Source organism: Neofelis nebulosa, chromosome X (genome assembly GCF_028018385.1).
Source record: "Neofelis nebulosa isolate mNeoNeb1 chromosome X, mNeoNeb1.pri, whole genome shotgun sequence".
Classification (NCBI taxonomy): Eukaryota; Metazoa; Chordata; class Mammalia; order Carnivora; family Felidae; genus Neofelis; species Neofelis nebulosa.
This window is the reverse complement of record NC_080800.1, coordinates 126,931,096-126,958,010: the sequence shown is the minus strand read 5'-3', so window position 1 is coordinate 126,958,010 and position 26,915 is coordinate 126,931,096. Positions and strand designations below refer to the sequence as shown.

Below are 26,915 nucleotides of genomic sequence, written 5' to 3'. Positions count from 1 at the left end.
AAGTAACGAGTCCGCTCCGGCCCTACACCATCCTCGAGCGGCACACCTCCCATCCAGTACCCTTTCCATACCCTCCTTTCCGAGGTTTCTGTTGTGGGAGAGCGTGGCTCGCTCCCCTGGTTGAGATAAAATTCTAATTAAGGAAGGAGTTTCTAGCAAACAGAAACCGAATCACACAAATGGAATCGAGCAGCTGCTTTTTAAAATGCTTTATTAACAGTAACTAGTATTAATAGTAACAAGTATTAGTAGAGGAATGCAATCGAGCTATCAGATTTGGTCTGGGCACTGGACAAATGAGACATTTCTGAGACGTCACAAGGGAGTGCAGTGTGGGGACTAGAACTAGTTGGGTCCCCTCTGCAAGCAGCACAGGACATCATAAGAGCTTTTGCCACTGCTCTGCGGCCTCTGTGCCGGGCCATGGAGGGGAGATGAAATGAAGCACCGGGAGGACACTGCAGGGCAACTACAGTCACACTGGACCCGGGAAGCTGCAGGTAGGATGGCAGCGCACAAACTCTCGAACTCAGACAGCGGGGTGTGGCAGGGTGCTACAGTGTCCCAAGCCTGAGGGACTGCAGTGCACGGTTCAATTTGCCTTTCTTCACTTCTACACACATTTGGGAAATTTACACTAGCTGATGCCCAATTCAGTTACATGTTGTCCTCTCAGAAAACTTCATATTAGGTGGTTGTTTTGTCAGCTCCTCTGTTATTTTTAACCTTATAACACACTATATAATGACTAAAAGATCAGTGTTACACTTGCATATGTAGTTCTAGCCTAAGGTAGTTAACTTGCTTTGCTTATAAAAACAAAGCACAACAGTATAGATTTAAATGGTAGTATGTCGGAAGTTAACAGCTATTTTAGTTCATCAACATACATTTCACAGCCACTATGATGTGTTTCGCACTGATTCCGAACATATCTAGCAGCTCACTGGGCTTCCCACTCCGAGGGATTCCTGCCACTGCCAGCTGATGGACCAAGATGTCAGGCTCCATAGAGACAGCTGCAGCGACGGCCTCCCCGATGCCACCTGGGGAAACAAGAGACATGAGGCTCTGTTCTGGAAGCAGCCGGTCAGCCTTAAAGCCTCAAGGTATAGAAGCCTTTGAATTTGCTGGCTCCTAGGGAAAAATATTCTTCAGCAGCCATTGATTCACGTCAACAGCCACCCTCCGGCTAGCCAAAAGAAGTCTCATTCGAAACCGTGGGTCTCCAAATTCCTCCCAAGCCCCACTACAACAGGAACTCAATTGGGGCTCCATAGATGCGGGGGTCTGCAAGCTGAGATACTTAAAGCTGTCAGGAAACCCAAAACGATTATGCCAACAAATAAACCATACAGAAAAGAATGACCAGCAGGCCACCAGCTTCAGCAAGGCTGCTTGCAAGGCTAGTCCTCAGGTGACACCTGGGCAATGGGCTGGTGTGAGTACCCAGGAACACCTGCTTTGCTGTGTGCCCGGCGGAGGGGGCCCATGTGGCCAGCGCCCAATAAGACCCATGCTGCGGAGTCTTGAGTGGGTTCGCTGGTCTCCAGGGACACATCTGTCACTGCTGGAGAAGGGAGAGCACTCAGTGGTCCCCCCACGGAAGGGAGGGAGGGAGCCCAAGACGTGGGGTCCTTCACCCTGACCTGTGTCTTCTGTCCTTGCAGGTCCTGGTGTGTGTTCTCTCCTTGTAATAACCTCAGCTGTGAGAGCAGAGTGCTTCCAGAGGATCACTAAAGCCATCAAGTGCTCCGTGATCATGCGGGGGGGGGGGGGGGGTGCTCTTGGGGCCCCTGATACACGAACACATGCAACTCTCCACTCCCTCATGTGCCCCACCTGACATTCCCAGTTCCCTCCCTCTCCCTGCCAGGCACACTTTTTTTTTTTTTTTTGCAGTTGCCACGTTCTCTGCTTGCAAGGCACTATTTCCCATTTTGAGAGGGGAACAATTTATTAATCATTCAAAACTCAAGAGCAACTGTGAAGCTTTTCATTATGATCCCTTCCTGCCCGCAAGAGAGTTACAGACACTCCTTTGTGCTGCCACTAAGCCACCCGGGGACCAGGCACTGTGCCGGGGTCACACAAATGAGTATGGGCATCCCCCCCCCCCGCCCTCCGCGAGGAGCTGGTGTAGGTGGGCAAGAGACCCGTAAGATGATATACTTGCAAAGAGCAGTAATAAAGACTGTTGTATGAGTGGCTGGCTGGCTGACACCCTGAAGCAGGTCACGCTTCCCATCATGGTAAACAAAAACACTTCTAACCAAAGCAGACTTTCAACATGACCCTCAAAGGCTTGCACATACCTTCTGGGTAGTGATCCTCCACTGTGAGAATACGGCCACCTGTGGCTTTTGCACTGGACATGATGGTGACAGTATCCAGCGGTTTAATGGTAAACAGGTCAATGACACGGATGGAAATATCTGGAAAACAGCAATAGCCAGGTTTATGTGTGAAATTGACTTAGAATAAAAAGACCAACTGGGGCACATGAGGCAGCCCAAGTCCTACCTCTGCCCAGCTTAAACTTCAATGTTCACCAACCACCAACTGACCTTGCTTGGAAAGATCTTCGGCAGCTGCTAAGGCTTCATGCAGTGTCACTCCAGCTCCAATAACCGTGACTTTGTCATTGACACTGTGGCGGACGACCTGGTATTATGCCCATTGAACAAAAAAGCCGTGGTTACTATGCACGGAGCACATCTCAAAGATAACACTCTGCTACATTGCTCTTCCCTGATCCTACCAATTTTACTGCTTAATAATTCACTATAAAAAAAAGCTGCATCAACACACTGACAAACGACACTCTTTTTGATAAATCCTACTTCATATTCACTTTACAAATTCACCTATCACGCTTCATGATATACATGGTGCCAAATCACTAACTTCTTATAGAATACCAAAATGCCCCTTTAGCAAAGGTGGACTTCAAATCGGATCTGAAAGGCAGAGGGCCAGAAACAAGTTGTATGGGACACATGCTGCAGACCACAGACTCACACTCACAGAGGGTCTGTAACAGCACTATTTCTGGACCACCCGCAACATCTCGTTGGGGCGTGCACACAGACTGGACTCTGACGATGAACATGTCAATGGGGATAATTTGGGGGCATTTGTGACATGTTCTGTGCAAAGCACCTTGCATGTCCAAGTGCCCTATAAAGCCCATGCATTAGAGGGCTCATTCTGTGGCTGGAGAAAGCAAACCTCAGAGTGGGAGGAACTTGCTCAGGATAGGGCTGAGGCAAACAGCCAAGCCCATCTGACATCGAAGCCTACATGCTCACCCACTAGCTATTCTGTAAGCAAGGACAGGGGCCTGGCTTTTTTTCCATAGACTTCTATTTCCTCCAAAGTAACTCAACCAAAGGCATCTGGAACTATTCTGCACTTCATCCTTTTGTATAGGTTTCCTTGTAGCTTAAGCACTGCTGACAGTACACTTCATCCTTTTGTATAGGTTTCCTTGTAGCTTAAGCACTGCTGACAGTACAAACATTCAGGGCTTCTAAACCACCCCATTGAGAATATCCTAACTTTTTCATATACGTCCATATAAATACGTAACGCACACCCCCTTTGCAAAACCTAGCCCTTGAATTATCCATGCCACACACATTATCACACACATTTTAACTCACATCCTTTACCATCAGGAAATGTACTTCATTGTGTCAGGACAGGGCAAATATTAGGGGAAAAAGAACACAAGCTATGAGAAAGCTCTGCCAAATTACAGGTCACTCACCGAGACCCCCACCTCCACCCTCAGAGACATTCAGCCTTGAGTTTCCGCAGGAGAGTAAGGGGAACAACAGAACCTGTGGTTAACACTGAAGATGAATACTGCGGCTTTCTCATTCAGTGCTGGCAAGCTACCCAGCAGCAGGTCACGAACATTTGGTTATGCCCGCTTTTTTGCAGCACTAAAGCCATTCAGTAGTACTCAGACACAGTCCTTCTGAGCACTACAAACTGAATTCTCCAGCAGCTTAGTTCTTAGCAATCAAGTCAGAGGTCACCTGTTGTTCCTTCAACACTGGCTAGTGCTCTTTCACACATTTAAGTATGAATGACATTCCAAAAAAGCTTAAAAGATAAAACATACAAACTTTCTTCTGCAATATGATCTCAACTACATAAAACATACATATATGCCGTAAGAAAGGCAGGAAGGAAATGTGTCAGAACATCTGCGAGCTCTGCTCTCCAGGTGGCAGAGCAGAGTCACTTATTTTCTCCCCAGACGCTGTTGGTTCTGTTCTTTGCACATACATGGCCCCCAACAGAGACCAGGTCAATGTCTTGGTCTGAATCCTGGTCTTGCTGCTGTGAACCCGTAGTAAGCCCCTCACCTACAACACAGGGCTGCTACCAATCTGTGCTTCTAGGGCTTTTGCGAGAACACAGAAGATAGCAAGTGCCCGGTGATGCTAGCCATTATCAGGCCCATGGGCAAGGCCACATCCCACCAACTTCAGTGCCACACAATGGCCAGTGGCAAGACATTCATGTTCCCTTTTATTCCTGGCTTGGATCTGCAAAACCCAAACCTAACAGATTCATTATTCATTTAAAATCGGTTGTACTATTTCGTTTAGCTCCAGGCTGTGGTAATTTACACCCCAACAACTCAAGGACCTTTAAGTTGTTACCACTTTAAGAGTTCAACAAAGAAGAGACTCCATTTGGAAAGGGAAAAAGTTTGCTTAGGCCGATACTGATAGAATGCTCCTTCCTGAGGAAAAGCAGGTAAAGGTCACAATGGAATTTTTTTTTAAACTAGAGCAAAGAAAGGATCAAGCCTTGACTGTAGGGATACCTAGTGCTAGCTTTAGACCAGATCTCTCCACATGAAATGATACTAGAAGGCACTACAGGACTTAAGATCTTACCTTGGCCCGTCCGATCTCAAAGCTTTCTTGTTGGGTGTAAATAACTGCAGTTTCTGGTCGGCTGGTCCGAATATAGCATATCCCCTAGGGCGTAAATTAAAAACAGAGCTACAGTTACAAAAAAAAAATCAAACTAAATTTCCAACTAATAAACTTTTTTTAAAAAATTTTTTTTAACGTTTATTTATTTTTGAGACAGAGACACAGCATGAACGGGGGAGGGGCAGAGAGAAAGGGAGACACAGAATCGGAAGCAGGCTCCAGGCTCTGAGCCATCAGCCCAGAGCCCGACGCGGGGCTCGAACTCGCGGACCGCGAGATCGTGACCTGAGCTGAAGTCGGACGCTTAACCGACTGAGCCACCCAGGCGCCCCTAATAAACTTGTTTTAAAGGGGGGGGGGGGAGAAGAGAGACGACTAAACAGTTCTTTTCACTAAAAACAAAGCACACATTTTGGAGCAGAGGATAAACATCTATACAACTACTGGCAAACACGTCAGGTGGCACCTGATCAGATCACTACCAAGCCAGGCAAAAACCTACGTAGGACCCTGGCAGATGCCCTCAGTGACAAGCCTTCTATGCTATCACATTCAGTGACATAGGAAAGCTTTCTCACATACCCACGGACTTGTTCTTTCTCTGCAGAACACAAATGCAGGCCACAGCATGAACTCATGTTTAATAAAAATCCCAGAACACAACGTTAAACAACTAATTTTTGCCATAATAGTTCGTAATATTTCATTCTTTAAAAAACTATATATTATAAACTATTAGTTTAGGAACACTGGTTCTATCCCAACCATGCCCAGGGCTGCCTATGCAGGGCCATGGGTGGGCACAGGGCTGGTGGTGAGGGGAGTCTGTTGACCATTAGGTGGAGCAGCTGAAAAGGTTCAGACTGTCCTCTAGCCTGCCCTGCAGCTGGGTTCTAGACAGGAATTAGGTTGAGTCCATCTACAGCCCTTGTGGGAGACTTGCAAAAGGGCAAGTGGGGCACAATTAATACTCCTGCCCTTCTAAGAGGTTTCGGAGGGCAGACCTGGGCTGGGGACTCAGAGGTCTGTCTACAGTGGAGACACTGGCCACCCACTGGTCACTCTCCAGCTTCCTGGATGTCATGAGGTGGTGACAGCATGGGATGTGTCTAAGGCCAACATCACTGATCCCTCCTGGAGCCCATTCCCAGGACATTGCTGACAGCCACCCTTTCCTTGGAGCGCCCAGAGCACTCTCCTCGCCGTGTTGAACCCTGCCCCATATGGGCCGTCAGCTGTTCCGTGTCCTTTTGTACGGTCTTTTACAACGTGATCATGTTTATGTTCTACATGCTCAATCACTTTTTTGGGGTAATTGTTCTGTCTCTTAAAGGAATCGTACAGCCAAATTTTCTATAACAAATATGATCTTTACACTGAGAAAATAATGAGAAAAAACCCAATCATCAGTATCAAACTAGCAGCGGAGCCCAGAAGCATTTCGTCTTAAACAGTGTCCCCTTAAAAAAAAAAACAACAAAAAACCTTAGTGTGGCACCTGGGTGGCTCAGTCAAAATGTCCGACTTCGGCTCAGGTCATGATCTCACAGTTCATGGGTTTGAGCCCCTTGTTGGGCTCTCTGCTGACAGCTTGGAGCCTGGAGCCTGCTTCCAATTCTGTGCCTCCCCGCCCCTCCCCCATTCACACTCTCAAAAATAATAATAAAAAAAATACCGTGCTATTGGCTGCCAGGAAAACAGCATGTTCTGTTGAGATGGCATCACTTGGATAGAAAATAGTGCAGTTGGGAACAGCTCGGAACATGGCCAGATCCTCCAGGGCCATCTGGGAGGCGCCATCTTCACCTGAGAAAGCAAAGCCACGGCCCAAAAACGCATGATCAAGGGCCAACTGGGAACCTGCCCTCTGCTGGATAAACAAAAGCTTATTTCCATGGGGGGAGGGCCCACACTTGTAGCTGAACCCTACAAAACTGTCCAATTCTTGGGCCAATATAATGCCATAGTTAACTGCTACACGTCTCCCATGAGACATCACTGTGGGTTAGGATCCTAACTGACCTTCCAGATCCCTGGAGCCTGCTTTGGATTCTGTGCCTCCCTCTCTCTGCTGCCCCCCCCCACTCACACTCTCTCAAAAATAAGCATTAAAAAAGCCCTTAAATTCTAAAAGCAAAACAAAACATGCTGATACTGAGAACTCATACCAACAGATATTCCACAGTGGGACCCAACAAGGTTGATGTTGGTTTGAGAAATGGCTCCCATCCGGATTTGATCAAATGCTCGGGTCAAAAAGGCAGCAAAGGTGCTGACAAAAGCAACAGTCCGACCACGGGTGGCACATCCCAGTGCCACGCTCACCTGTAATAAAAATGTGAATTAGACACCCTTAGAAGAGTTGGCCTATTTAAAAAAAAAATTAGAATGTGGAAGCCTTAGGAAAACAAAACCACAATAGTGAAAGGGAAAACAAATGCTTGAACCCTGCCCCTCCTTTTCCCTTCCCCAGTGCACAGTGTGTCCCAGGATAATCTCTACTCCACATTCCCCCCACCACCTCTCATCCTTCCCCAGGCACGTAGCTGGGCAAACCCGAAATCTGGCAAACCCCTGATGTCCCCCAAACTTCCAGAAAATAACAGGAATTGGGGCACTGACTTGGCTCCCTCAAGTCAGGAAGATAGGGAAGAGAAGACAGGAAAGCTCGGGACATTCAAAGCCTCCCTCCCCACAGTCCTGACAGGTCCCCTTCTGCACTCTTCTCCTTATTCCCTCACATGGTGCCTTCACTTTGCATCTCCTGGGAAATGAGAACAACAGAGGCTCTCCCATCGGCCCCCAACCACCCACCTGCTGGCTAGGAGACAGGGTACCTGCACCTACCTACGGCCCACTGGCCCACCTGCCATGCTGAATCTCACCCTTCTCCTGAGTTCTCAAGGGCATCTCCAGCAGTGCAGTTATCTCCTCCCCTCATGGATCCAGCCCCTTTCTCGTGTTACTCTCTCACCACTCGAATATATGCTCGTATCTTCTATCTCTACCTCTCCATCTCCACCTCCCCCTCCAGATACCACCCTTCACCTGGGCTCTCCCTCACAAAAAACTTCTCATACCATCCTCACTTTCCCACTTCCTACCCTCTGCCCAGCCTCTTCCAGGTTATCAATAAAAGGCTTTCATGTATAAAAAAAAGTTACGGCAACAGAACAGCAATAAGAATTGAGATAGAAATGCTTCTGACAACTAAGGAGTCCTTGTATGATCTTTAATTGGATAATTTGAGTATTAAAGTGCCTCAAATTCAATATATGGGAAACTATCTTTCGTTAACTACTTAAATTTGTAACAAGAATTTAAATTTTATCTTAAAACTAGGCAGAAGAATACATAGTTTAGAAAAACACATTCATAGAATACACTTGAAGACAACTGATCTATCCTCCCAACTACCTGACCCCTTACCAACCAGTACTCTGACCCCCCAGGGCCCAAACAGAGCTCCCATGCCCCCAAATCCACTTCTCCCCCAGTCGTGTCCATCTTGGGAAGTGACACCACTCTCTACCCAGGCACTCTGGCCTACCCCCGAGTGCCAGCCTTGGTTCTTGCCCTGACACCCACCCTTATGGCATCCTGTTAGCTCTTCTTCCCAAAGAGATTCCAGATGAGTCCACTTACTTCCAACCTGGCCCAAGTCCCCATCTTCTGTCACCCCACCCCCCAGCAAGCTATTCTTCACATTGCAGGGCCTTGTAAAACATTTCATGTGGTTTCCCAGTAAACTGCAAAAGAACCCAAGACACTGAAAGTGGCCAGTAAAAGCACCATATGATCTGGCCCCTGGTGACCTTGCCAATTTCCTCCTGTACTCACCATGCTGCCACTTTTTCTCCCTAGATGGTTCAAATGTTGGCCTGCTGCAGAGATAGCTGTGCCCTCTGCTGTTAATGCTGTCTTCCAGATCTGTGCACGACTCATCACTTAAATCTCAGCTTAAATGTCATGTCAACTGAGAGACCATCCCTGATTGGCCCCGGTTACATTCCTACCATAGCCACCAGGTTCGACACGGCATTGGATACTACTTATTAGTTGCAGTTTTACTAATTTTCTTCCCACTGTGGGAACCCATCAGTACAGAGTATATGCTGAAGGCTGCTAACTAAAGGAATCAATGAGATGGGGAGCAAGCTTTCTGATAAGAGACTCAATTTGGAGAATGATGGATTGTATTTTTTCCATTCAAAATGGAAATAACGAGACCTAGAGAAAAACGTATTTATGCTTACAGATGTAACGATCTACTTTACCTAACAGGGTAGCTTAAATTTTAATACTAACAGGGCCAGAGAAGCACCATAAATGAAAGTGCAGGGTGGCCAGAGGCAGGGACATGGCCAGCTGGCTGTGGACACCCATCTAAAGGGGGCCCCTGCTTAGTTCCAGCCAACTGGTGGCAGGAGGTAATGCTGTCTCGGTGCTGACAGATCTTCCTACTCTTTAAGAGCATCCAGAAATTTGGATTCTACAGAAAATCTTATTTTTAAAACCTGGCAATCAAAAAAAATTGATAAATACTACTTGTTCCAAATGAATCCTAGCAGTCCTGGAAGCTACCCCACAAACTGCCTAGCTACTCTCGACTTGCTTCCTCAGAGCCATTTTTTCCTCCAGTACCTTTGTTTTTATAAATGGAAAGAAAAACTGTAATTCGGGGCTGGCCTCCTGTGTCCAGCAGGCCACTGTCAATGAGAAGACCCAGAAGGAACACCCACAGTACACGCACCATGTTTTGCTCAGCAATAAAACATTCAATGAAGCGCTCAGGGTGCTCCTTCTTGAATATGTCCGCGAAGGTGGAGTTCTTGGTGTCACCATCCAGCACAATGACTCTATCGTTTGCGTGGCCCAGTTTAGCCAGCGCCAAACCACATGCTTTCCGAGTAGCTACCTGGAAAAATCAAACGGTAGAGTTTTCTAGAGCAGATTTAGAAGGTGAAATTTTGTGGATTACAAATGGTCTTTTGTCTTAACGAAGAAAGCAAATTTGTAATTCATCAATAATTTCCTTTTGTGTCACAAAAATGGATGGCTAGCCAATCTTAAGCCCATCCTTGGTTCACTGGGTAGCAATTCTCAAAAAAAACGTATTCTTCTGCCCCCATTCATATAGTTCACCAAAACAAAATTTTTTAAATGTTTATTTTTGAGGGAGAGGCAGAGAGAAAGGGAGACAAGAGAATCCCAAGCAAGCTCCACACTGTCAGCACAGGCCCTGCTGTGGACTTGAACTCATGAACTGTGAGATTATGACCAGAGCTGAAACAGCTGGATGCTTACCCAACTGAGCCACCCAGGCACCCCTCACAGAAGTTTATCAAAATACTTAAATTTCCCAAAATGCAAACGCCTGTGACTTTGTAACTATAAAACTGATAATGCACAGTGCAAAAATTAAAATGGAGAACATTTTTTTAAAGTTTATTTTGGGGGGGGGAAACACAAGTGGGGGGGGCAGAGAGAGGGAGCAAGAGAATCCCATCGAGCAGGCTCCTTGCTGTCAGTGCAGAGCCGGACCCCACAAACTGTGAGATCATGACTCGAGCCAAAAATCAAAAGTTGGATGCTTAAACCAACTGAGCCACCCAGGCACCCCTTAAAACATAGAACTTTAGAATCATGATACCAACAAGAAATTCCATTAGGATATGGAGATTGAACTGAGTTTATGGATTCAGGGGATAGTTGACATTCTCACAATATTGAGTTTTTCTACTAGAAATTAAGGTTTGGCATTTTCTCAAAATGTCAAACAGAATTATCACGTGACCCAGCAGTTCTATTCCTAGGTATATACCCAAGAGGAAACTAGATCTCAACAAAACCTTGCACACAAATGTTCAAAGCAGCAGTTACAATAGCCATAAAAGTAGAAAAAACCTAAATGTCCATCAAGGATTGAATGCATAAACAAAATGTATAGTATATTCATAAAATGGAATACTGTACTGCCACAACAGGGTTGGACCTCAAAAACATCATGCTAAGAAGCCAGACAAAAGGTTCACACATGACTATTTAATATGAAATATCCGGAATAGGCAATTTCACAGAAAGTAGACGAGTGGTTACTAGGGACTGGGGGAAATGGAGGGTGACTGCTAATGGGCATGGGTTTTTTTTTTCTTTGAGGGTGATGGAAATGCTGTAAGACTGAGTGTGGTGATAACTGGACGATTCTGTTAATATGCTTTAAACCACTGAATTGTACTTCAAATGGATGGATTATATATAGAGTCGTATCTCAATGAAGTCATTAAAGAAAAAGGTTGGTCTCTTCATGTCTGTGTTCATTTCTCTAAACACATTTTTAAAAATAAACAATTCATGTAGGTAGTACAAAATTCAAGTTATGAAAGCCTCGGGTGAAGAGGCCATCCTCTCCCTGCTCACCTGTCCGCCATCCACCCAGTCCCTTGCCCAGAGGCAGACAGAAAGGACGAGTCTGTGTAGCATCTTTTCAGGAATGGTCTATGTACAGATATTTGTTGAGCATCTCATATATACAAAGCATGTGGGTTTCTTTTGGGGCTACGGTTTTAAAAGTACCTTTTTAAAAAAAATTTTGATGTTTATTTTTGAAGGAGAGAGACAGTGTGTGAGGGGGGAGGGGCAGAGAGAGAGGGAGACCCAGAATCTGAAGCAGGCTCCAGGCTCTGAGCTGTCAGCACAGAGCCCAACATGGGGCTCAAACCCGTAAACGAGATCATGACCTGAGATGAAGTCAGAGACTTAACCAACTGAGCCACCCAGGTGCCCCTAAAAGTATCTTAATATAGCTCCTACATATTTAAGTTTTTTAGTTTTTCTTGCCATTACAAAAGTCATCTGTTTTGTTAATATAAAAAAGGAGTTAATCTTTGTATGTTTTTTTGAGTATTTTTGAGAGAGCGCGTGCACAAGGAGGGGCAGAGGGGGGGGGGACAGAGGATCCGAAGCAGGCTGTGCAGTGACAGCAGACAGCCTGACGCAGGGCTCAAACTCACGAACCGCGAGATCATGACCTGAGCTGAAGTCGGACACTTCACCAACTGAGCCACCCAGGCACCCCCATATATTAGTTTTGATACAAGCTCTTTTACTGGACTCTTATTTATAACTGTTTCCAGCTGATTCTCTTGGGTTTTCCAGACATACAACTTTATCACCTACAAATGATGAGAGGCTGGCCTTCCTCCTAGTCAGGAGGGAGTCTTTTACTGTTGTTTAACCTCATTGGCTAACACTTCCAGAGTGGGGCTGACACTCTGGCGGATTAATGAGATACTTCACTGCGAAATATGAAGAGGGCTCTAGGTTTAAGACCTCTAGATCCAGAATCTAATAGACATGTCTTATCAGTCCTGTTTATTGGTTTAAAGTTTTGTTTGATATTTATTCTGAGAGAGACAGCACAAGTGGGAGAGGGGCAGAGAGAGAGGGAGACAAAGAATCCCAAGCAGGCTCCGCAAGGTCAGTGTGGAGCTCAACACGGGGCTTGAACCCACAAACCTAGGAGATTACCTGAGCCAAAACCAAGAGTCAGATGCCTAACTGACAGGGCCACCCAGGCACGCCATTTTTTTTTTCTTTTTTTTTTCAACGCTTTTTATTTATTTTTGGGACAGAGAGAGACAGAGCATGAACGGGGGAGGGGCAGAGAGAGAGGGAGACACAGAATCGGAAACAGGCTCCAGGTTCCGAGCCATCAGCCCAGAGCCTGACGCGGGGCTCGAACTCACGGACCGCGAGATCGTGACCTGGCTGAAGTCGGACGCTTAACCGACTGCGCCACCCAGGCGCCCCAAGGCACGCCATTTTTTAAAGTCCATTTATTTTTAAGTCATCTCTACACCCAATGTGGGGCTCCAACTTATTAGGACCCTGAGGATCAAGAGCTAATGCTCTTCTGACTGAGCCAGCCAGGTGCCCCTGACTTGGTTTTTAAACTCATTCATTTTTTTATGAACCGGACTTAATTTTTTCCTGTTCATAAAAAACATAACCTCTTTTAAAAAAAATGGAAGTTCAAGGGCACCTGGCTGGCTCAGTTAAGCGGTGGACTCTTGATTTTGGCTCAGGTCATAATTTGTTTCGTGCCCTGCTTGGGATTCTTGCTCTCTCTGCCCCTCCTCTGCTCTCTCTCAAAAAATAAAGAAAAAAAAAGTTCTCAAAATCCCACCTTCCACCTTCAATTTGGTGTCATTTCTCCAAATGCACTTTTCAATGGTTTCTAATAATATATGATGCCCCCCACCTTTTAAGGTTTTCTACACAAAAACAATTTTATGCTGCTTTACAACTTGAAAAATTTAGTAATTGGGGTGAACTCTTAGCCTCTTGCTGGGTTTTTCCAATTCCATAAGCATTCAATGCTGAAATCAGTTTACTACCTATTTTAAGGTGGGGGGAGACAGGCAGAGGGAGAGAGAATTCCAAGCAGGCTCTATTTTCAGCACTGAGCCTGATGTGGGGCTTGACCCCGTGACCTGGGATCATGACCTGAGTTGAAATCAAGAGTCAGATGCTCAACCAACTCAGCCACCCAGGTGCCCCAACATTCATTCTTCTAGACATAACTGCACACTTGCATAGATAGTTCTGCCGGATAAATTCCTAGGAGTTGTACTATTAGTTCTAAGAGTATGAACAGTTAAAGTGGTGCCCAAATTCCTTTCATTAATATGTGCATTTTCCTGATTAACACCTTTCTTCTGTTTTTTTTCCCCCTAATTTCTGGTGTAATCAATTCACTTTAACCCATATTACCAGGCTAAGAAAACATAAGCAACACTCTAAAGATCTCGAAACAAATAAATGAAGGCTAAACAATTCTTTCCTTCTGGGTTCATCACCTTGTTTTTCTTTGGTCCTGAAGACTCTGCCTATTTGGGGTCTGCTGTTATGGCAGGGTTTCATACCTAATTTGTTTCCTTTTTGAAGAATTGGTCTTTGATGAATTGACCTACTTCTTTCGGTAATCCAGGGGTAAGTTCGAAACCTTGGCCAGCCAGGCCCCAACCCTTAAAGTAGACACAGAATTGTGGCAGTTTCACACAGAGTAGACTGCCACACCACAATTTTGCAAGCAAAAGCTACACAGCACTAGACGCTTAGAAGTATCAATTGACTAGTAAGAAAATTCAGACTGAAGTTTGAAATAAAAATCAGAAATAGTAAAAGAGAAGATAAACCTATTTTTATTGCATATAACCTTTAGTTAAATGTCATGCAATCTAATAACTGGTTCATCCATGGAGATCAGAGTAAATGAAGAGTCCTGGGTATTTATAAAAAAAAAAAAAAAAAAAAAAAAAAAAAAAAAAAACAGTTTGCCTACCTTCTCATCAACTGTGTAAGCAGGTAGAGAGATCATTTCTATACCTAGGATGTTGATTTGAGGTGAGTCTTCAATAGGGGGTTTTGGGTCAAGATTCTCGTTGGTCTGTATCTGGCTCTCAATTAGTTTGATAATTGCATCAGCTCGCTCTTTTGGCATTGGCTTTCCATGCCAATTTTCTGCATCTTCAATACCTGCAACCAAATAAAAGACATTTGTTCCAGAAGTACATAATGGAGTGTCTGTTAGATCATCTCGAAGACATCCTTATGGAAAAGATATTAGCTGAGGACTCACAAGAATAAAAACCTGGCACAGGGAGCCCGAGTTGGTACTGCAGCCCCAGAGGACAGCCTGAAAAGGCCCAGAGGTTCTTGGGGGGAGGCACTGGCCCATATGCTGGTGAATGGAGTGGGGAGTGTGGGATAGGAAGCTGGAGAGACAGGCAGGGTGGACCATGGAGGATCCTGTGCGTATAAAGAGTTTGAGTTTTGTCAGAATCAAGATAGGAAACCACAGAGGAATTTGGAGTGGGGAGGTGACTGATGAGCTCTTAAATGTACAAAGACCACCATGGCAGCCGTGTGGAGACTGGCTTGGGGAGACTATAATTAGGGAGAGAGGACTTGGGTCTGAGCATGAGAAACGGAGAGCAAGAAGCAGATCTGAGATCAACCTGAATCAATCCAAATCGATGACAGACTGTGTTTGCATGTAGGGGGCACATAAGGGAGAGGTGAAGGCAAGGATAATACCCAGAATTCTCCCAGGAACAAACTGGTCAAGTGGCCATTTACTGAACTGGGGACACCACAGTAAGACTGTATTTTAAGGAAGAGTCATAAAACAATTTTATTCTAAAGCACAGATATTAAAGCAGGGATCACACCCTTTGCAACTATTTATACTTGAATGACTTCAGGTACAGCTTTGAAATCTGCCAGACTTTCAAAACCCCATCTTCCTTCCCTGACCCTCAGTTCCACAGGTACCTTTTCCAGGAGTGCCACTATTACCAGGTCTGTAGGTGTCCTCCCAGAGAGTGTGGGCACAGACAAGTGTACATGCCCTTATTTGCATATCTGTTCACGCATATAATAGCTTTCTCTCTCACTCTGCACTTCTATGCAAATCGCTCTCTGCCAGTCCTCTGATGGACTATCCTCCTAGCTACTCCCTCCTGCACACAGAAAAATCACTGCTCACTTGCTGGGGGTCTGGGCTTCCCCTCCAACCCTAACCAGACCCACTATGTGTAAGGACCAAGGAGAGCAAGGGCCTCCAGCACATTACAGGTGGGATCACTGAGCACTAAGCCAGATGTCTGCCTGGCCAGACTGAGTCTCCTCCTGCCACACTGCTGTGCAGATAGATGTTTTCAATAAACCCGAGCAGAAAAGAAACATTTGCTTACTTGGAGTGCCCCGGCCCTTGAAGGTTTTGGCAACTACAGCAGTGGGCTTGTTCTTTACTTGACTTGCCTGCAAGAACGCCTGGCACAGTACCTCCACATCGCGTCCGTCCACCACGTAAGTATTCCACCTGTCAACCCAGGAGGAGGCTAGGTTACAAGGTGAAGTGGGAATGGGGCAAAAGGGTGACATAAAACAGGACACAGTTACCCAAAGGCTTCGCAGCGCTTCTGATAGACATCCACGCAGTGCTCAAGGGGCAAGGCACCACTGTGGCCCAGGCGGTTCACGTTGAAGATGGCCACAAGGTTATCCAGATTGTAGTGGGAAGCAAAAGCCAATGCTTCCCAGACGGAGCCTTCTGAGGACTCACCATCTCCCAAGAGGCAGAACACCCGGTAGCTAGGGCAAGCCAAGAAAGGTTAAGACCCTGCTGAGGGCTCTTCTGGAGCACTCAAGCAAATGTATTTCATGGAGAAAAACAAAGGAATAGAATGAAATAGTTGCTTCACACATCATTACGTTCCTAAAACTTTTTCTTTTCAGTTCTGTCCAAACTCTACAAGCTAAGGAAACACAGCTTTAAAAACTTGGGCCTCACAAGATGGATTTTTGGGCTAATTTTCTTATTCTAGCATTCTTCTGCCACGTCTCTGGGACCCACAAACAGGGGATGTGGAGAAAGTAGCCCCTTAAACACCCAAACAACATTCATATACACAGTTTCTTGGTAAGCTCCGTTTTAAGCACAACCACTATTTCTAATCTAACAAATTTATTTACAACAATCACAACAAAACACTGTACCTCAGGAGCATACGTTCTGTTGTAAACCGTGAACTTCTCCACAACAAAAACACAAAAACGTTAAGACCAATAAGACACAACCTAGACCCCACCAAAACGCTGCAAAGTTTTTAAAAAAATGATTAATGGGGTGCCTGGGTGGCTCAGACGGTTAAGCAGCTGACTTTAGCTAAGGTCATGATCTCATGGTTCACGGGTTCAAGCCTGCACTGGGATCTATGCTGGCAGCTCAGAGTCTGGAGCCTGTTTCAGATTCTGTGTCTCCTTCTCTTTCTGCCCCTCCCCCGCTCACGCTTGGTCTCTGAATAAACATTAAAAAAAAAAGCTTAAAAATTGATTACAGGATAGGGACTAATACAGGTAATAATGAGATAAAAACGCTAACAGACTCCTGGGAGATGGAACAGGGTAGCTGCCTGAGCAGTGGAGGAAGCACAACCAAGTGCCTCCAAAGGGGCCACCTGGGATGGAACCAAGATGTGACTGGATCTGGACTTAGGCACGTCCGGTGCATCTCGGGAGAACATGCACACCAACACGGCCAACCCTGGAGACCCCCAGCACCACCCCCATCTTGCTCACAGATCAGCGGCAGTTGGGCATATACCCCTGTAGGAAAGACACTGGTGGAACCACTCTAAAAAAGGAACTCTTTGATTATTAACATACAATGGGGCCCAACGAGTCGCAAATGGACCAGCTACTAGCTCTATAATGAGGCTCAGGAGAAATGGAAAACACAAACATGTCACTCTTAAAGAGCAACAGAAATAAACCAGTCTATACACTACAGGCAGCACTTAGAATCCAACCAGAGAAGCCAGAACAGTTTACAGAAACACAATTTCTCTACTGCTAGAACACTTGGGAACCTGACCTTTCTAAACAATCACGGTCTTCCCAAACTAGTAAACCATAAGTAAAGCCAAAGTGCCTGAGGGGTGTGGTGGGGACAGGTAAACAGTGGATAAGAGCCTTACCTGGCTTTGTCAAAGTACTTGCCAGTATATGCCATCCCACAAGCAGCCCCCAGTCCTTGCCCAAGCCATCCGGTTGCCACATCAACAAATGACAGCCTCTGTAAGAGAAGGGACCAAATGAACTTAGACATACCTACAGGACACAAGTTATCAGTCCAACTTCCAGCATGGAGCACAGGCTGCTCTCTGGCACGGCCCCTCCCACCCTTTGAGGTGGATTTCTCTTTACCACACCCACATAGCACCCCAAGTCTCAGATCAACATCACAAACACAGGGGGAGCCATAGGTAATCCAAGGTCAGATGGACCTGTGGAATTATAGAGAAGAGAAATTTCTTCACACAGCAGCCTAAACAGAGCCTAAGAGCAAAGCAGAAAATGTAAGCATGAGCCTTGCCATTTTCACAAAGCCTTTCGTGTAGTCCTGCACAAACCAGATGTTCAATCTCTTTGGAGAATGTGGGTTCTGAAACACCAGAGTGCCTGGATGGCTCAGTTGGTTAAGCGTCTCTCGATCTTCGCTTGGGTCACGATCTCACGGTTTGTGAGACTGAGCCCCGAGGTGGGCTCTGTGCCGACAGTTTGTGGAGTCTGCTTGGGATTCTTTCTCTGCCCCTCCCCCACTTGTACTCTCTCCCCTTCAAAAATAAACATTTTAAGAAAATGGAGGCTCCTGGGTGACTGAGTTGGTTAAGCATCCGAGTTTGGTTCAGGTCATGATCTCATGGTTCAGGAGTTCAAGTCCTGCATCAGGTGAGCTCAAGCCCTACTTCAAGCTCTGTGCTGACAGTGTGGACCCTGCATGGGATTCTCTGCCCCTCGTTCACTTGTGCCCTGCGCCCCCCGAATTGAAGATTACAATTTCCCTGGTTTGTAAAACTCAGGTCAAATAAGATTTCAGAAGCGGTCATCTGTAAGTGCTCATGTCAGAGATGAATCACTTTACACCACTGCTTCCTCTCCCCTCCTGTGTCTATGCACAGGCTATTACTATCCATAAAGATAATGCCCTCTGAGTGCCACAAGGCGGTGTCAAAGGTCCCAAGCTTCCGAAGACACACTGAACTTATTCACTGCTTCCCCTGCCATCATCTTAAACTGGCCACAAACATCTCAATTCTCACTGCAGTTAACCTCCTTACTTCCCCCCATACCTATTCTCAACAGAGCCACCAGGGGGAGGCTGTCAAAACCTAGGTCCACTCCTCACCCTGCAGAGAGCTGTCCAAGGTCTATTTCGTGCCAAGTAGAGCCCAAGTTCTTACACCACTCTCCAGCCCCCATAATGTCCTACTCTCTCCTGCCATCGCTTTGGATGCCCTGGCTTTCTTGCATCCCTTGAATGCCCTGGGCATACACCTGTCTCAGGGCCTTAGCACTCACAGCTCCCTATCCCCCAAGTGGAGGAGTCTAAACAGGCACACAGTTCCCTCTCACTACGCGCCCCCCCAAGTCTCTGCTCAAATGTCAGCTTCGAGGCTTTCCTGGACTATCTGTTTCAACTAGCTACACCCTCACTTCCCTTGGATCCAGGATGCTCAAGCCCATCCAACATGCTGGTTACCCAGGTTTCCTGTCTGACTCCTCCTCCACTCAAATGTCCCCTCCATTCAAGCAAATAATGAGGTGTTTTGTACCAAGGATGGGCCAACGGTACTTGTTAGTCTCTGATCCTTCTCTCGTCGTGCTCCGCCCAGGGCTCTTAACTGTCCTTAGCTTTCTTCACACTTTTGTGCTCCCAGAGACTCCCTCTGTTTTGTACTCCTAGCCCTGCAGAACCATCCCGCTGAAGTCTCTCCTGATGTCTCTAGTTCTGCTAAAGAGTCCCCCTCAGGCATCAGGAGACTATAGGATTGAGAAGATTGGCAAGCACCAGCACAACGCTCAGCATGGTGGAGGCACCCCACATGGGTTCCCTTACCTTCCCCAAGAACCCTTACACTGTGGCAAGGGGGGGATACACTCACAACTGGGGGGAGGAGCAAGAGCTAGAATACAAGGCATACGAGGTGCTATCTATGCACACTCGGAAAAGACTGCTCTTTCAGGTGGCACTTCTTACCTTTGTTCTGGCACAAAATATGCTTGAAGAACCAGTTTACAAAAAGAACTTTTGGTTACTTCTCTGGCCTGCTTGGTTGGAGAAACAGCTGATAAAAAACAAGGCCCTGCGGCGAGATAGAAGTGGATATACAGGGATCACAAAAACCTCCCCAGAAGCCTTCACAGCACCTCATAGTCAGCAATACTGATACTGCCAGGCCTTAACAGTGAGCCTCCTGATGCAGTTGTTGGTGCCGGACATTCACATCCCAGGAGTACCAATCGTGAAGACTGTGGCTCTTCTGCCATAGCAAGTCCATTTATTCCATTCTCAGCCAATGCCAAGACGAACTACACTCCTAGGTGTTTTCTCTTTCCTTCCAAACTCACCTGCTTCTTAAATCTGATGAAGCCATAAATTCTGGCAGCTGAACAGTGCCCAACCTGCTACCGCATGCCAGAAAGCCTCTTTATCCCACGAAGACAGCAACAATTACAAGACAATCCAGCCATCTTACAGTTTAATTTTTTTTTTAAGTTTTGAAAGACTAAGCACACACACAGGGGAGGGGCAGAGTTCAGATGTGGGGCTTGAACTCGCTAACCTTGAGATCACGACCTGAGCCGAAATCAAGAGTCGAATTCTGAACTGAGCCACCCAGGCACCCCATCTTACAGGTTTTAAACCAGAGATCTGTGTGCGCATGCTGTTTGTACATCTGCATTTATTACTTAAAATTTCTAAAAATATTTTTGACAGAGACAGAGCATGAGAGGGGAGGGGCAGAGAGAGAGGGAGACACAGAATCTGAAGCAGGCTCCAGGCTCTGAGCTGCCAGCACAGAGCCCACAGACCGTGAGATCATGACCTGAGCCAAAGTCGGATGCTCAACCCACTGAGCCACCCAGGCGCCCCCATTTACTTTTTATTGCAAAAGTCAAGCTTATAGAAAACTTGTAAGGATAGTACAACGAAATCCCATATACCCTTCACCTAGGTTTTTTGCTAAGGGACCACTTTTGCTTCATCTTGCTTTTTCTACACTACAGGCTCAGAAATTTTCTTTCGCCAAACCTCATTTGAAATCACATTTCAGACACCAAGACATGGGTCATAAATATGACCCCAGGTACTTCAGCCATGCCCATATTCTGACTTTATTCTCTAAACTAACACCCACTACCCAGATCTGAGGTTTCTATTTGTACACGCCGGCTGAGTTTTAAATGTTTCTCTCAGAACACAAACTTTCAGACAACATCAAAAGAACTGAATGTTCTTTCAGATCAACCCTGCTTTTAATATTACTCCCTTTTCCTGCCCCTCAATGTCATGAGATACCTGGTGCTACACCTAGTATAATGAGAAAATCCTCCCATTGTGTCAGGTCAAATTTACTGAGAAATAGAAAATAAAGCTAACTGTCGGGTGGAATATCCCTCCAAATTCAACTCAATTTTCCTTGAGCTCAACATAGATCCACTAATGTTGCCCACCTCTACCCAGGTGGCAGAAGATGGGAGCATGACCCTGCTGGGGACCTGGGGGGGGGCGGGGGGCTTTAGTGCTAGGTGGCATAAGGCAGAGCACCAACAAAGGAAAGGAAGGGTGGCCAGTTGCCACAAGCATCCTTTCCACTACTACAATCCTTGCTAAAACATCTCTTAAATCTTTACAAGGTGCTATCGTCTCAGTATTTGTGCCTCTCAAAACGCTGAAGTTGAAAATCTAAGGCCGAAAGTGGTATCAGGAGGTTGGGGGGGGGGGGGTCTTTGGGTGGTGATTAGGTTGCAAGGGCAGAACCCTCACAAATGGGATTAGTGCCCTTGTAAAACAGGGCCTAAGAAGACTACTTCCCCTTCTATGTGAGAGTACAATAAAAAATCTGCAACCAGGAAGAGGACCCCCCACCAGCAGTGACCATGCTGGTGCCTTGATCTTGGACTTCCATTTCCAAAACTACTAGAAATAAGCTTTTATGCTTTATAAACTACCCAGTCTGTAGTTATTTTGTCACAGCAGACTGAAGAGACTCAAGACATTAGGCAAAGAAGAACCAAAAAAATAAATAGCCCATTTCCGGTCTTGTTGCCACGTGGTGGCTTTGAAAAGGACTTTTTTTTTTAAATTTTTTTTTTTCCAACGTTTTTTATTTATTTTTGGGACAGAGAGAGACAGAGCATGAACGGGGGAGGGGCAGAGAGAGAGGGAGACACAGAATCGGAAACAGGCTCCAGGCTCCAGGCTCCGAGCCATCAGCCCAGAGCCTGACGCGGGGCTCGAACTCACGGACCGCGAGATCGTGACCTGGCTGAAGTCGGACGCTTAACCGACTGCGCCACCCAGGCGCCCCATGAAAAGGACTTTTAAGAAACAACTGGGCAGGCTCCGGGCTCCTGTGGGGACTTACCTTGGAGAGGATGAAACGGTCATTATCTGGGTTCTCCGGGTCCTCCTGTTTATACCTCATGATGTGAAAGAACAGCACGGCCATGACCTCAGCAGCACTACTGGAGGACGTGGGATGGCTTAAAGACAGACATGGTACAGGTCATTTCTCACAGGTGATTCACCAGGGACCCGGTGCACAAGGAGGCCTTTTATTACACAGGCTTCTCATACTACAAGCAGCAGTCCTTTCTCCCAGGCATGGAAGAATCCAGCCAAGGAAAAGGGATGCAGGGCCACTGCCTCCCAAGTTCATGGCTTTTTTTTTTTTTTTTTTTTTAATTTTTTTTTTTTCAACGTTTTTTATTTATTTTTGGGACAGAGAGAGACAGAGCATGAACGGGGGAGGGGCAGAGAGAGAGGGAGACACAGAATCGGAAACAGGCTCCAGGCTCCGAGCCATCAGCCCAGAGCCTGACGCGGGGCTCGAACTCACGGACCGCGAGATCGTGACCTGGCTGAAGTCGGACGCTTAACCGACTGCGCCACCCAGGCGCCCCAAGTTCATGGCTTTTAAGGATGCTATAAGGCCCAGTAACTTCATAACCTCTCTCCCTGTGGAGAGCAATATCTTCAAGACCAGCTCCCCCTCTATCAATGGAGCACCTGTATACTTGGGGCAAGTTCATCTGGTGACTATCAGCACCTGAGTAGTCTTTTACTTATCTGAATTTATCTTTGAGATCATTGATCAAAAACACCATGAAGCACAAATTAACCCATGCATGTATGAGAAACTAGAATTTGATGAGAAAGCCAAGAATATTCAATGCAGAAAGAACAGTCTCTTCAATAAATGGTGCTGGGAATTGGATATCACATGTGAAAAAATGAAACTATAATGCTAGTGTTCACTCACAGAAATTAACTTAAAATAAAATTAAGACTTAAATGTAAGACCAGAAGCCATTAAGACTCCTACAAAAAAACATAGGAAGAAACCTCGACATGTATCCTTGTGTTTTAGACAGAACAGCTAAAGCCAAAGCAATAAAAGATAAACAAGGGGGACTACATCAAACTAAAAAGCTTCTGTACAGCAAAGGAACCATCAACAAGGTGAAACAACCTACAGAACAGGAAAAAATATTACCAATCGTGTTATCTGATGAGGGGTTAATATCCAAAACATAGAAAAACTCATACAACCCAATAACCTAAAAAAATTTAGGTAAAAATATAGGCAAAGAACCTGAACGCCCCCCCCCCCAAATATATGCATGACCAACAGGCATGTGAAATGATGCCCAAAATCACTAATCAGAGAAAAGCAAATTAAAACAAGGAGGTATCACCTCACACTTGTTAGAATGGCTATCAAAAAGCCAAGAGGTAACCAATGCTGGCCAAGGTGTGGGCAAAAGGGAATCCTCATGTGCACTGTTGGTGGGATTGTAAATTAGTGCAACTAATTTACAGTATGGAGGATCCTCAAAAAATTAAAAATTAAACTACCATATGATCCAGCAATTCTACTTCTGGGAATATATCTAAATGAAGTGAAAACACTATGTCAAGAAAATCTGCATCCATCTTTCCATAGCATTATTTACAACAGCCAAGACATAGAAACAACCCAAATGTCCATTAACAAAGATGTGATATGTATATCAAATGGCTATTTGCCATTTGTGACAAAATGGACAGACTTTGAGGGCATTATGCTAAATGAAATAAGTCAACAGAGAAAGAAATACCGGCTGACCTCACTCACATGTGTAATCTAAAAACAAAAACACCTCCAAACTCCTAGGAAAAGAATCAGATTTATGGCTACCGGAGGCAGGGGATGGGAGAGGGAGGAATTAGATGAAGGTGATCAAAAGGTACAAGTGTCCAATCACAAGATAACTACCAGAGATGTAAGGTACAGCATAATGACCACAGCTAACACTGCTGTATAGTATATTTGAGAGAGTATACCCTAACAGTTGTCATCACAATGAAAAAAGATTTCTATGTATATAACACAGATGTTAACTTATCATGGCAATCCTTTCATGATATACATAAATCACCATGCTGTATACCTTAAACTTACAGAAAACTAGGTGTCAATTATCTCAATAAAACTGGAAATTAAAAAAAAAAAAAAACACTGCGAAGATCACATACTACCTAAAATGATTTTCTTTTAGGAAGTGAACGGTGAGACCCAAGTTTCTCAGGGTGGAATAACTGGAGGTCCTTACTGAAATCCAAAGTAACTGCTGTTCTTAGAGAGCAGCTGGCCTGGGAGTCCAGCCAGTCCATTAATCCAGAAGGGAAGAGGAGACAGGACAGGGGAACAAAACCAACACTCTAGAACCCCTGCCGCAACTTTCAGAAAAGATTTTAGGCCCAGCTCACATGTATTAATCATCTCTTTTTTCAAACTTCACAATTACAAAGCAGAGACTTAAACCCCTTGCCTCGCAAGTATTCCCTAAGTGGAGGACAAGAATTTTACAATTGTTACATGTTAAAAAATTAAAAAAAATTGATAGACACCTTGAAGAAATGCAAACCATTATTAATTCTGTAGGCGAAGGGAGCAAAATGAAAGTAAAAAAAAAAAAAACCCAAAATACGCAGTTAGTTCTTAAATTCATCTACGCAATCTTAATACCATAGTTCAGTATTGAAAAGATTTTATTTGAAAAAAGGGATAATCATGGAATGTATTTTATTTCACCACTGAAGTTAGAAATTACTAACAGAAGGAAAACTGGAAAATCCACACATTTGTGGAAATTAAATACCACACTCTTAACCAGCCAATATGTCAAAAGACGAGAAATTAGAAAATACTTGGAGGGGCGCATGCGTGGCGCAGTGCGTTAAGAGCCCAACTCTTGATTTCCGTGATCAGGTCAGGATCTTAAGTCCTGAGATCTGGCTGAGCCTGGCTCTACACTAAGCATGGGGCCTGCTTAAGATGCACGCTCTCTCTCTCCCCACCCCTCCCCCTATGAGGGCCTGCATGCGTCCCGCCCACCCCTCCCCCCCCCCCCCCGCGAGCGTCCCGCGAGCGTCCCACCCCTCCCCCCCACGAGCATCCCACCCGCCGGCGAGCTTTCTCCCCAATTTATTTTTACTTAAAAAAAAAAAAAAAACCTGGAATATGAAAACAGCACACTAAACTTTATGGGACACAAAAGCCATACTAATAAATTTACAACTACGAATGCTTTCGTGAAGAACTAAAGATCAAAGAATCAAAACCCTTACTTTACAACATAATAACTACCAAAATTAAACCCAAATCTACAAGAGTAATAAAGATTAGAGCAAAAATAAAAAATTAGAACAGAAATGGAGACCAAGAAAGCCAGTAGAACAAATCAATAAAAACAAAAGCTAACTGTTTAAGAACATGACCAAAATTAACAAAAACGAAGACATTTCAACTTTAAAATTTACTGATTTGAAAACACCAGTTTCATTTCTAAAATGAGGACAAAAACAGTACTACCAACCATACAGCCGTAAAAGGGAAGAGACGGTACTACGAAGAACTGTACAAATCGGCTAACAGCCGAGAAACTTCTAGAAGCAGAAAATTCAAGAACACTAAGGACCAAATAGAGATTTGAAATACACCCGTGACTAAGGAGAAGCCTGACCCAGGAGTCCAAAACCTCTCTGCACAGGAAAACATGGCCCCAACAGCCTCACCGGTGAATTTCAAGCACGAGCACGGCCCCCCAGGGAACGCGAACCGTCCCACCGCCTGCGCGCCTCACGGAAAAGCTACCACACCGCGACCGCACGAACCCGACGAACCCGACCGTCCTGGCACACGCCAGGGGACCGGAAAGCCGCCTTCAGCGGCCGTTCCCACTCACCCGCCGCCTTCTCCGCGGCTCGCTTTTGAGTCCGGGACGCCGGCGTCGAGGGCAGCCGCCCACACACAACGCCACGGCCACACGCCGCCCCCTTCCCACTCTGGCCCGAGGCCGTCCCCAGGACGCCTCCCCGCCGGGCCCGGAAGATTCTGGGCTGCCTGCTACTCAGTGGGAGAGACCACAGGAGCCGCTCCCTTTCCCCCCGCCTCCCTCCCCCCAGCGCAGACCCGCCGGCCACGCGGGCCCGTCCATGCTTCCCCCCGCGGCCCCAAACGGGGCCTCTACGACCAAGCCCGCCTGCCCGCCCACCTCCCAACGACTCCCTTACACCTCACGCGCCGGCCACCACGATGCCTCTGACGGGGGAACCTTACCCGGAGCTCGAAGCGCAGGTAGCCCTGATAGAATGGATACGCAGGCGATTAGCCATGTCTCGCAAAATCTGCAGAGTCTTCCAGTCGGGCTTCGTCCCCTCCTCGGCCGTCGCGGTTCTCACCGCGGAGTCTGCCATAGCTGCGAACTCTTCGGCGTCTGAGGACCGAATGCCGCGAAGCGGGTCCGCGGAGCGTGTGAGTCGGCGCCGTGCGACTCTCTCTGAGCTCCGCCCCCTCCTCGTGCTGATTTCTTGCGCACTCCGCTCCCTCCGCGCACCGCCCCTCCTCGTGCCGATTGCCCCCGCACGTCGCTCCCTCCGAGCTCCGCCCCCTCCGAGCGCCAATTCGCCTCGCGCACTGCTCCCTCCGCGCACCGCCCCTCCTCGTGCCAATTGCCCTCGCGTGCCGCCCCCTCCGAGCACCGCCCCCTCCTCGTGCCAAGTCGCCTTGCGCACTGCTCCCTCCGCGCACCGCCCCCTCGCGCGCCAACTGCCCTCGAGCGCGGGTCCCCCCTCCCGCCAATTTGAGCCGCGCGCCTCTCTCTCCGAGCTCCGCCCCCGCCTCGTGCTGATAACCTCAGCACTCTGCTCCCGCCGCGCACCGCCCCTCCTCGTGCCGATTCTTTCCTCGCGCCGCCCTTCCTCGTGCCAATTGCCCCCGCACGTCGCTCCCTCCGAGCTCCGCCTCCCTCCGAGCTCCGCCCCCCTCCGAGCGC

General features: G+C 46.5%; 1 protein-coding gene across 1 annotated transcript; it reads right to left on the bottom strand.

The window, feature by feature from the left end:
• Nucleotides 1–194: 194 nt before the first annotated feature.
• Nucleotides 195–26,423, bottom strand: TKTL1 (transketolase like 1). Its single transcript, XM_058713154.1, has 13 exons — nucleotides 26,201–26,423; nucleotides 21,962–22,079; nucleotides 17,507–17,604; nucleotides 15,930–16,121; nucleotides 15,722–15,849; nucleotides 14,308–14,501; nucleotides 9,715–9,879; nucleotides 7,130–7,286; nucleotides 6,637–6,767; nucleotides 4,920–5,003; nucleotides 2,568–2,664; nucleotides 2,316–2,435; nucleotides 195–1,046 (listed from the first exon to the last, which is right to left on the bottom strand). The coding sequence occupies exons 1-13, from the start codon at nucleotides 26,335–26,337 to the stop codon at nucleotides 874–876; spliced, it is 1,794 nt and encodes a 597-aa protein (XP_058569137.1). The 5' UTR covers nucleotides 26,338–26,423; the 3' UTR covers nucleotides 195–873.
• Between the last annotated feature and the right edge of the window lie 492 nt (nucleotides 26,424–26,915).